The following is a 12,884-nucleotide window of genomic DNA, read 5'->3' as shown; positions in this document are numbered from 1 at the left end:
CACTTTATTAGGAATACTTACACGCGCACACGATAGCAATTAGCATATAAGCATTCACGTGTTACCATGCTAGCTGTTAGCATGTTACCCATTACGATATCATGCCGGCTGTTAGCTCGCAAGTTGTTAGCATGTTCACCATTAGCACGTTATCATGAGAGCTGTTAACATGTTAGGATTAACATGGTAGTATGCAGAGTTCACATGTTTGCTGTTAGCGAGTTCGTCTGAGCATGATAGCATGCTAACTGTTAGCATGTCACCCTAAGCGTGTTAGCATGCTAAAAGATAACATACTAGCCATTAGCATGTTAGCTGTTAGCAAGATAGCTGTCAGCATATTAGCCTTAAAATGTTAGAATTTTAACAAATAGCATGTTAATCATTAGCATGTTAGAATGCTAGCTGTTAGCATGTTATCTATTAGCATGTTATCTATTACCATGTTAGCATTAACATGTTAACATGCTAGCTTTTAGCATGTTAGTATGTTAGTATGCTAACTGTTAACATGCTAGTTGTTAGCATGTTGGCATTAGCATGTTGGCATGCTAGCTTTTAGCATGCTAGCTGTTCTGCTACAGCTCAGCAAGCACACTGCATTTTCTCTGCAGAAATGCAGTCTAATTATTATTATTATTATTAAATGATTTTTTTTCCACACAAATGGCCAGAATGGCACATTCCCCTTAGGATGCATTTGATATAATGTTTATTGAAATGTTTTTTCATCTGGGCAAATACGTCTGGGAACACAGATAACATTTTTATTTTGATATATTAATTTGATAAATATATATAGTCAGGAAGTGATCAGACAAGTACATCTCTGCGATAGACCATGCTCCCTGTTATTGGCTGGGAGATATGTAACTGCCAGCAACTTGATGAATGTCCACTGGGCTTCTGTTCTGTAATAATGCTTATGGTACCATTATTGCTTTTCTGTAAATCAAGCCCCTAGCCATGCATCTTTGAATGAACTGGGTCTGAGAGGAAAACAAATCATTGGATCAGCAACCCCATACTATGCTCATGTGATGTTTGAATCGAAAGCAATAGCTTGAATATTCGGAATTTACATGAAGTATTCAGGCATTAGATAAGCGTGACTATTCAGGTATCCAATAAAAGTGGGTGAATTCTACTGTTTATGGTAAAAGCTATAATTCTATTACACATAAGCGCCATAGAAAAATGTCCAGCTGGCACTGTGAAACTCTATCGCTCTTAATTGAGCATTAAAGCAGGCCTTGCTTTTGCACTGTGCACCTCTGTTAGTGGTCCCCTGATATGATTGCCACTGGAAAGTATAACAATATTTTGTTTAACCTAGTTACAAATACATCTACACAAACAGCTACATTAGTGCAGCTAATGTACAAGCAGCAACCTGACTGCTTTTCTTACTTCCTCAATATCAGGGGTTAACATGGTCACACTGGTCCTTTTAGATCCTGTTCTATACATGTTATCAAACTTTATTTTAATACTGACAGATATTCTCTTGTTCATTCTATTTTGCTGAACAGATGTATAGCACAGTCTTCAGAAATAACATTCTGCAGACTGTTAAACAGTGAGTCTTGTATTAGTATCGTATTGTAGTTAGTCTTGTATTAGTATTACACTGCACAGTGCCTCACATTTAAGCTTGGTGCCTTGCGTGAAGGTATTTTAAGACAGACAATCTGAAACTGTGACATTTACACTATATGTATTATACAGTGTTTGAGAACATGACATTTATACTATGCTATATCACAGGAAAAGGGCTCCTCAGGAATCTTCCACTATTCCATACCTGGACTGAATCAATGTGATTCAAGGACTGTATATGTCTATCATTATTTGATGGAAATGTACTGGGAGCCGGGCGGCACGGTGGTGTAGTGGTTAGCGCTGTCGCCTCACAGCAAGAAGGTCCGGGTTCGAGCCCCATGGCCGGCGAGGGCCTTTCTGTGTGGAGTTTGCATGTTCTCCCCGTGTCCGCGTGGGTTTCCTCCGGGTGCTCCGGTTTCCCCCACAGTCCAAAGACATGCAGGTTAGGTTAACTGGTGACTCTAAATTGACCGTAGGTGTGAATGTGAGTGTGAATGGTTGTCTGTGTCTATGTGTCAGCCCTGTGATGACCTGGCGACTTGTCCAGGGTGTACCCCGCCTTTCGCCTGTAGTCAGCTGGGATAGGCTCCAGCTTGCCTGCGACCCTGTAGAACAGGATAAAGCGGCTAGAGATAATGAGATGAAATGTACTGGGAGCCTGCAATAACCTGGCGACTTGTCCAGGGTGTACCCCACCTCTCGCCCATAGACAGCTGGGATAGGCTCCAGCTTGCCTGCGACCTTGTAGAACAGGATAAGCGGCTACAGATAATGGATGGATGGACGGACGGACAGACTGATGTATGTACTGGGAGCTGGAGAATTAATTTATGCTAAATTATGCCCCACTAACAGGAGAGGAACCTAATGTGGTCTTCTGCTGTTGTAGCCACAAGGATCAAGTTGTGCTTTTGGAGATGCTTTTCTGCTCGCCATGGTTGAAAAGAGTGGTTGTTTGAGTTACTATAGCCTTCCTAATAGCTTGAACCAATATGACGTCTCTCATCAACAAGGTCCAGGGAAGTGATTTCTTTCTTGCACCATTCTGTGGAGACTAGATATTGTGTTAAAATGTCAAGAGATCAGCAGTTTTGGAAATATTTAAACCAGGTCATCTGGCACCAACAACCATGCTGCAGTCACTGAGATCACATTTTCCCCCATTCTGAGGTTTGCTTTGAACATTAACTGGCCTGTACTATCTGCATGATTTTATGCAATGCACTGCTGCCACATGAATGGATGATTGAATAATTATGTGAAGGTTTGCCGGTGTTTTTAATTAAATGGTTTATGAGTGTATTGGATTATGCTTTTATGTTACTCACATAAACCATCTCTGGGGCTGTAGTTAATGAAACAGAACCCAATAAGCATCAGCACCACTGTTCTCCAGCTCAGCTTGCGCAAAAGTTGGAGTCTTGTCACACCTTTTCTTCGCATGGAGCTAAATGCTAACATTACAGATGTTCCTATGATGAATACAAACCTGGCCAAAAAGAACAGAATTTATTCTTTACATTGACTGCATGTACTTGCTACCACAAAAGCTGTCCTGTTTCAGTACTGGCAACAGGATAATGCAGCTTTTTTTAATTTCTCTCCTGCATATTAATCCATTGTTTGATATTCAATATTTTGTGCATTATTTGAAATGGATGAAAGCTACAAAGTATTGCAATATAGACTATCCTGAAGTGCTAGAAGTACTATTTCTTATTCTTCATTTAATACATTTAAAATTAGTGCATGGCAAAATGCTTGGTTTTCCTGCACCAAGAAACTGGCCTTTATTTCAGTGTTTCAGGCTTAATGTACCAGTGGAGAAAGATGGATTAATGGGTGGTGTGTGTACCATACTGCAGTGTCAAAAAAGTTCTAGAATTGAATCATTTTGAAGAGAGATTTAGCTTCAGGAAGTTATTCCACATCTTCCATATAATCAGAAAATGGAAGGTAATCATTCTGTATTGATTTATTAAGTACTTGCTGGAAGCTTACCAGGGCATCACAAGATCAGCTATGGTAAGGCCTGCGAAACACAAAGAAACACACACACACACACACACACACACACACACACACACACACACACACACACACACACACACACACACGTGAATAAAGCAAAATGATGGAATGCTGGGAACAGCATGCATCATCCTGTTACTAAAAGAATTACAATCAGACCAACTATCTAGAGGAATCAAACAGGAACGATATTCCTATGATCACTTCTATCTACTGTAACTGCATGGTGTTACTCAGAGAATGTTTGTGTTGTTAGTGCTAAAACGTATACAGGGAGGTTACACGGAGTTCATCTGTGACTACTGCTGCAGATGCACTTTGTAATGATCCCCATTAAAAATTAAACTTGCATCCCAAGCTGCCTCCTGTGAGGACGATCAGTGATATTTATCTTCAGGGCAAACCTCTGATTAGAAGTGGACAGCCATCGATAAAGAAGATGTGATGAAGCAGGTGGAGGAGGAGAAGTAGAAGGAAAGGTATAAGGAGGAGAAGAGGAAGATGACAGTGATAATCTGTCCAATATAAAAACATTTTTCCATTTTGTTTCCATTCAGTCAACTTTGTTTTTTTAAATTCTGAGGGAAACCATGACTTCACTAGATAAATCACTAGATAAAGGGAAGTATCAATGACATGGGCATTCCTAGCAAGTATAATATTTACTACAGGTCAGGAAATCAGGGCAAACTGAAACCCAAGCCATGATTGTAGAATCATATTGGCTTTGCAGTTCAATAGCATAAATCTCAATTGCTTTTAAAAAGCGTAAACCATTACAGCAGTGCTAACACAAAGGTTATGCCATCACTACAATGCTTTTAAATGGTGTACATCTTCACCGCAGTGCATTTAAATCACTACAGTGCTTATAATTAGCATACATCACCACAGTGCTTTTAAATTACGTACACCATTACTAGTGTTTATAGTGTACATCGTCACTGCAGTGTTTTTAAATAGTGTTCACCATCTTACAGTGCATTTACAAAGGATACACCATCACTACTGCACTTTTAAATACTGTACGGTATTACTGCACTGTATTTAAATAGCGTGCACCATCACTACAGTGCTTAAATAGCGTTTACCAATGCTACAGTGCTTTTGAAGTGTACATCAGTGCTTTTAAATAGATAAAGTCCGCACATTGCATTAAAAGACAATGATGAAAGCTAGCGTAGATGAAAACTGTCACGTACATTATAAGGACTGAAATTTGTCTTGTTTATGAGTGTACAAATGTGATGATGAATTTGACTTCTTAAAGAGTAACCTAAGATGGCTTGGTGCACATATTCATCCATCTATATCATCATACTTTCTCATAATACTTAACCATTCCATGGTGCATGCTGAAAGAACCAGTATCTTCCACCTCCATAGTTCACAAACACCATAAGGGTTATAGAGAAGCTACAAACATATGAACACACACACACACACACACACACACACACACACACACACAGATCATCATCACCTTATTTTTAACTGCAGTATGTGACTATGAATGACTGTATATTTTCAGCTTCATGGTTAGGCCTACATTGGATATAAAAAGTCTACACACCCTTGTCAAAATAGCAGGGTTTTGTAATATAAAAAAATTAAACCAAGATAAATCATGTCTTCTCACACCTTTAAAGTGATATAGCAACCAAAAAAAGTGAAAAACAAAGAAATGTTAACAAACAAACAAACAAAAACAATATCCTGACTGAACAAGTGTGCAGACCCTTTTATAATGTGGAATGTACCTGTGCTCATGTTCAAAATGTGATTATTATACACCTGTCATAAGTGAAGTGATTCTGATTAACCCCAAATAAAGATCAGCTCTTTCTGTGGGATTTTCTTGATCATCTTGGTTTCATCGGACCGCTGAAGCCATGGTCTTGTACAATGCATGTAAAGGATCTCATTGTTGAAAGGTACCGATCAGGAGAGGGGCACAAAAGAATATTCAAAACAGTACATGTTCCCCGGAATACTGTGACATTTATCTTCAACAAGTAGAGAAAACACACTGTAAAAAATTATTTGTTGCATTAACTTAAAGTGATTAATTTGGTTGCCTTAAAATTTCAAGTTTGTTGAAACTCATATAATAAGTTAGCACAATGCAGCTTGATTGCCTCATTACGCTAACTTACTATACGAGTTTTAATGAACTCAAAATTTTAAGGCAACCAGGTTACTTACATTTTTTAATTAAAATTTTTTTTTTTAATTTAAAAAAAACCACAGTGCAGGGCACCACAGTGACATTACCAAGAACGGGACATACCTCCAAAATTGACAAAAGGACAAGACGAAAACTTATCAGGGAGGCTGCCAAGAGGCCTACAACAACATGAAAGGAGCTACAGGAAAATCTGGCAACTACTGTTTTCTGCATATGAAACAAACAAACAAACAAACAAACAAACAAACAAACAAAAACAAACTCGTGTTCTTCACATGTATGGGCTATGGAGTCAGATGGCTAATCTCGTTTAAAATAAAACCTGCAGGCCTCTGTTAGGCAGCTGAAGATGAAGAAAATTTTCACTTTCCACCATGATAACAACCCAAAGCAGAAATCCAAGTTAGCAAAGGAATGGCTTCAGAAGATGATCAATGTTCCAGTCAGGCCCCAGGTCTAAATCCTATAGAAAACCAATGTAATAACTTGTTAAAGGCTGTGCACAGGAGATCCCCTCACAATTTGATAGAACTAGAGCATTTTTGCAAGGAAGCGTGAAATAAAATTGCCAAAGCAAGATGGGCTAAGGTAGTAAACACTTACACAAATAGAATAAGCACTGTATTACGAGCAAAAAGTACTTTAACAAAAAAAGTACTAGCCAACGGGTGCATACACTTGTGCAACCAAGTTATTGTAGGTTGTTTCTTTGTCTTGCCTAAAGCATTTCTATTTATTTTTCACTTGGATTTTGCTGGTTGCTATATCACATTAAAGGTGAAAAAACAATGTGAAATGAGATATCTTGGTTTAGTCCCCCCCCACACACAAAACTTGCAGCTTAAACTGATAAAGGTGTGTAGAATTTTTATATTAACTGTATATAAAGTAGGTTCCAGCACTTGCATTTAATAAAAATATTAATATTTGCATTGGGCATAGTCTATTTTAGACACTATAAAACATGCAAAAACACATCCATATCAACTTGTCACTTTTGTTATTGGATAGTCCAGGTTTGGATGTTGATTTTCAGTAAATATTCAAAATGACTATTGCTGTCACAATTTCAAATCCAGTCCAAGCTAAGCTAAATTGGTTTTAGGTGTGAATGTGTGTGCATGTGGCCCTGTCCTTATGCACATGAACTGGCGTCTCATCTAGGGTGAATACTCCCACCTTGTACCCAGTATTACCCAGTGTATGAAATAAACATTGTTAAAAGATTTGTTGACCATTTTAAGAGTATCTGAGTCAGACTGTCCAAATAAAGTCTTTCTGACTGTGTATATCTGTATTTATTCTATCCACATTCACTGGATATGAGCAGTCACGTGCTCCGATTGGCTACTCTACGACTAGGATATCCACTCATATACCATGACCAGAGAAAAACAAAATGGCGGAGTGCATCAAGTCAGATATATCACTTTGTTATCAAGTATTTAAAAGAAACAGAAATAGCTAAATAAAAGAATACCCCCCCCCCAAAAAAAAAAAAAAAAATTAAATATCTCCTGTTCCACGCTCCAGTCCAGTCAGTGGCGCCAAACCACCAAAAAAAGAAGAAACAAAACTGGCGGACTGTGTTACTGAACCATCCGAGGATGAAATAAAGACTCCACTTGAAAACAAAACCCCCCAAAATACACAACAAAATATGGAATAAAAGTATTTGATAAAAACATCTTTTTTTATTTTTCAAGAATTATAGTATTTTTCATAAACTGCTACTGTAATTTTGCTGGTTTGTTTACATTTGAAGTGAAAATTATTTTGTCAGAAGTTTTGTATAAAAAGTTTTGTATAGTTTTTTTTTTAATTTATTGAATTTGCAAAAAATAAAAATAATAATGCTCCGTTTCTCAAAATCCAGGGTATGTGGATATAATAAAATAGTTATTCCACTCAAGCTCATTGTATATGGTTTATAGCTGACTCGACGCGACATGGCTCATTGGCTATCAGCTCACATCTGACTCAATTTCGTGGAATAACTGTTAAAAATCTATAATCCATCCATCCATCCATTATTTGTAGCCACTTACAGTATCCTGTTCTACAGGGTCGCAGGCAAGCTGGAGCCTATCCTAGCTGACTATGGGCGAGAGGCGGGGTACACCCTGGACAAGTCACCAGGTTATTGCAGGGCTGACACAGAGACAAAACCATTCACACTCACACCTACGGTCAATTTAGAGCCACCAATTAGCCTAACCTGCATGTCTTTGGACTGTGGGGGAAACCAGAGCACCCAGAGGAAACCCACGCAGACACGGGGAGAACATGCAAACTCCACACAGAAAGGCCCTTGCCGGCCGCTAGGCTCAAACCTAGGACCTCTTGCTGTGAGGTGATAGTGCTAACCACTACACCACCATGCCGCCCAATATCTATAACTATGAATCTTCTTAAGGGTGAAAGTATAAATGTTTATAACAAAAGTGTTTACATCATATGTATAATGAAAAGTGAAGCCTGTAAAATGGTATTAGTGCCAAAGTTAACCCCATTTATGATGCTTCATTTTTAAAAATATGATAGCACCACTGTGAGCCAAAATGTTAGGTTTTTCTAGCTATTATCTGATATTGATGCAAAATCAATACATTTACAGAGTTTCAAATCTGATTGTCTTCTACCATCTATGAATTTTTCAAAGAAAAACAGGCTCCAAACCGCTGCTTTTAGTGCTTTCAACAACTCCCCATCTGCCACTTTGTTGGTCTGAACTGCTTGATTGTGGCTTAAACTGAGAGTGATGTAATGCGCAAACATGCATAAATGCTCCCAACAAAACATCAGGCAAAACTCAGTTGGTGAAAGGATTCATCCGTCTTTCAAAAATGCCTACAAGTATAATGTTCAATTGTTCAATTGCTGGTGGAAAGTAATAAACATGATACTGTCGTATTTCAGATTTGAAGGTTTCAGATAGAAGCTTATGTTTTATATATATTGTGTGAAAAATGTACTGCAAGGTAATGCAATCTATGTATTATAAATCACTCAGGAAATGAATGCTCGCCCTCTGAATCTCCTCACCTCAGAAATGCTGACTAAAGCTCTCTGCTGTAATTTATTAAAGACATGCAGCTTAGTACAAGCTGCCCAAGTGGCAGGGTAGTGAACACTACACTAAATTAGCACAGTTCATTTCTAGGCTTCTTCCCTGCTTCCCAAAAATGCATGTTTTGCTTACATGCATATTCTCTGTACACATTATATCCGCCATTAGAACACAACCAATAATACCTCAAGTGTAAACCTTTCAGTGTCAAGATTATGGTGTGGTTCGTTCTCTCTGGAATTTGTCCATCGGACTCTTTTTAAGTACCACAAAGTGATCAGAGAAAAACCCCAGAATAGACTCCGTGATCAAGCTTACTGTATCTGTACTGGCCCTCCCTTGTTTTTCCTTATGAAATTCAATTAAGAGATCAGAACAGAGACCATTACTGCCCCTTTTAGGCCTAACCTGCTGATACAAGATTTTAATCGCATGCCATCTTCCAAAGAGGACTATTAAGTACTGCAGATCTATCTCGCTCATTCTCAATTTTGTTCTCTCACACGTGGGCACACACATACACACTCACTCACAATTTGTGACTCCATCCATTAGTAACCATAGTAACAAAGACAAAGGTTAAGTCGTTTTCCAGATGCGGCTCAAACAGATTTTGGGAATATAGGACTATCATTTTAATTAAATGCTTCTCAGTGTCTAACACAATGCTACACTTTATGTTGAAGAAAATCACTTCTGATAGATTAAAAACAATTAACTTTGTCTGCCAGTGTCTCATTTATACCAAGAATACCTACAATTTAAGGCAAGTTTCAGAAATGACACAGAGGTGAAATAAAGCTGAAACAAAACATAGTTCGTAGCACATTTTATGCGAGTGTATGGCAAGCTTAAGGGGAAACATTAGCACATTCTAAGTGTAGCTTGGAATGTTATGCATGATATTAAATACCAGTAAAGTAACACATTCCTAAGTCATAAACACAAACTAGCAAAGGGGTCAAAAATGTGGTAGGATTTTAGGCAGTAATAGCTCAGTGATTAAGGTTCTGTGCTAATGACCAGAAGGTCATGGGTTCAAATTCCCAGGGCTGCCAGCCTTAATGACTAGGTTTCATATGTTAACTTTATTCTACATCATTGAAATTTCCAACCATCCATCAATTATCTATAACTCCTATCCGTCAGGGTCATGGGGAAAGCTGGAGCCAATCCCAGCCAACTTTGGGTGAGAAGCAGGGTACTCCCTGATCTGGTCATCAGTCTATCTCAGGGCTAACACAGAGATGAACAAATCACATTTACACTTGTGGGCAATTTAGAGTAGCCAGTTAGACCTAATCTGCATGTCTTTGGACTGTTTGAGGAAACCGGAATGCCCAGAGGAAACCCACGCAGGCACGGGGAGAACATGCAAACTCTATAGAGAAAGTCCCCCATTGGCTGCCACGCTCAAACCCAGAACCTTCTTGACAGTGCTAACTACTGCACCACTGTACTGCCTGTCATTGTAATTTGTTTCAGAAGAAAAATAAACAAACCAAAAAACAAACAAACAATGTCTCACCACCTTCATCTATTGTGGGTCTAAAGTGGTGATGTGGTAAACCATCTCACAGCAATTCACAGAGAGAAATATTTGGATTCATATTTGCTAATCAATCATTATTTTATCAATATGAAGATTTAAATGTGTTACTCTTTCTGTAATTAACCATTTTAATTTTATATGTGCATTCTGAATTTAGTAACACTGCCTTTTTGTATTTAATATCATGCTCTTAACCTTTCTGCCTGCATGAATTTTATAATCATCTCATTATCTCTAGCCGCCTTATCCTGTTCTACAGGGTCGCGGGCAAGCTGGAGCCTATCCCAGCTGACTACGGGCGAGAGGCAGGGTACACCCTGGACAAGTCGCCAGGTCATCACAGGGCTGACACATAGACACAGACAACCATTCATACTCACATTCACACCTACGATCAATTTAGAGTCACCAGTTAACCTAACCTGCATGTCTTTGGACTGTGGGGGAAACTGAAGCACCCGGAGGAAACCCACGCGGACACGGGGAGAACATGCAAACTCCGCACAGAAAGGCCCTTGTCGGCCACGGGACTCAAACCCGGACCTTCTTGCTGTGAGGCGACAGCGCTAACCACTACACCACTGTGCCGCCCTTTTATAATCATTTTATAATTAAAAAAATTTTGTACAGTTGTGTCATGCAGCGACAACACATCTGCATCTCAAACATTTCTGCTAGTTAACAAAAATGTGATTTTCCACATTTTAAGTGTTGCTAATGTTAAATCAGATTAAAAAAAAAAACTGAATATGCTATATAAACCCTCTAAACTTGTTTCTCTGAGATCTAGAATAAACCCAGTGAACCAGTTAATCATAATTATGAGAAAACTGGCAACAGGCTTTCCACTGGCAAGATTAAAACCCAGATCCTTTTTAAAAAATTAAAATGGCTGCAAAGTCTCCAGTTATACTGTACTATATCAACATCATGTCAATGACATCTGGCAAATTGACTGCAGTGCTTCTCTGCTCATATGACAGATGCTTATGTCTTCAGCAGAAAGTTTTATCTTATTGCAAGACAGGCAATATATTAAATCAGCCTGGAAGGGAAAGAATTCAAGGCAAAATCTCAAATTTATTATATTCTAAAAGAGGCCTTAGCCAAAAAAAATTTAAACAGTTGTAGGCAACATTAAACCTCTTGATCACCAAGAAAATGAATAGCAGAACTTTTCATATAAAGGCTATAACCATAAATAATCTGATCTTTGGATTCTGAATATGATACATAAATAATATAAAACTGTAACAGGGAACATAACATAGCTTATAGGTCTCCATACTACCAAAATATTTCTCAGGTTGTTAAGCTACATGTTTGGTGCTTCGGAACATGAAGTAAATGATGTGTCTAATTCACCCACGGCAATTTTGATGCAGAGCTCCTGTTGCTTGATCATTACACTAACAGTCTACAGTATGCATAATGCAAGGAGGTGAATAAATGAATATACATGTAGTTACTTACATATGTTACATTACATATGTACAATTATATATATTATATATACAGTGTCTTGCAAAAGTATTCATCCCCCTTTGTGTTTGTCCTGTTTTGTCGCATTACAAGCTGGAATTAAAATGGATTTTTGGGGGGTTAGCACCATTTGATTTACACAACATGCCTACCACTTTAAAGGTGAAGAGAGTTTTTTTTTTTTATTGTGACACAAACAATAATTAAGATAAAAAAAACAGAAATCTGGAGTGTGCATACAGTGGGGCAAAAAAGTATTTAGTCAGCCACCATGCAAGTTCTCCCACTTAAAAAGATGAGAGAGGCCTGTAATTTTCATCATAGGTACACTTCAACTATGAGAGACAGAATGGGGGGAAAGAATCCAGGAAATCACATTGTAGGATTTTTAATGAATTAATTGGTAAATTCCTCGGTAAAATAAGTATTTGGTCACCTACAAACAAGCAAGATTTCTAGCTCTCACAGACCTGTAACAACTTCTTTAAGAGGCTCCTCTGTCCTCCACTCGTTACCTGTATTAATGGCACCTGTTTGAACTCGTTATCAGTATAAAAGACACCTGTCCACAACCTCAAACAGTCACACTCCAAACTCCACTATGGCCAAGACCAAAGAGCTGTCAAAGGACACCAGAAACAAAATTGTAGACCTGCACCAGGCTGGGAAGACTGAATCTGCAATAGGTAAGCAGCTTGGTGTGAAGAAATCAACTGTGGGAGCAATTATTAGAAAATGGAAGACATACAAGACCACTGATAATCTCCCTCGATCTGGGGCTCCACGCAAGATCTCACCCCGTGGGGTCAAAATGATCACAAGAACGGTGAGCAAAAATCCCAGAACCACATGGGGGGACCTAGTGAATGACCTGCAGAGAGCTGGAACCAAAGTAACAAAGGCTACCATCAGTAACACACTACACCGCCAGGGACTCAAATCCTGCAGTGCCAGACATG

General features: G+C 38.6%; 1 protein-coding gene across 1 annotated transcript in view; it reads right to left on the bottom strand.

Annotated features, from left to right (window-relative positions):
- The window catches only part of si:dkey-192p21.6 (uncharacterized protein LOC565246 homolog), a 61,593-nt gene that overhangs the window by 19,002 nt on the left and 29,707 nt on the right, over positions 1 to 12,884 (bottom strand). The window contains exons 8-10 of the mRNA XM_060924768.1: positions 4,973 to 5,049; positions 3,604 to 3,634; positions 2,931 to 3,091 (exon numbers count right to left, since the gene is read on the bottom strand). Of these exons, the coding sequence (XP_060780751.1) occupies positions 2,931 to 3,091; positions 3,604 to 3,634; positions 4,973 to 5,049 (269 nt within the window). The remainder of the gene's footprint in view (positions 1 to 2,930; positions 3,092 to 3,603; positions 3,635 to 4,972; positions 5,050 to 12,884) is intronic.

This window comes from Neoarius graeffei, chromosome 7 (genome assembly GCF_027579695.1).
Source record: "Neoarius graeffei isolate fNeoGra1 chromosome 7, fNeoGra1.pri, whole genome shotgun sequence".
In the NCBI taxonomy this organism is placed as follows: domain Eukaryota; kingdom Metazoa; phylum Chordata; class Actinopteri; order Siluriformes; family Ariidae; genus Neoarius; species Neoarius graeffei.
Note: the sequence above shows the minus strand (reverse complement) of the source record. Positions and strands in the feature narration are given on the sequence as shown.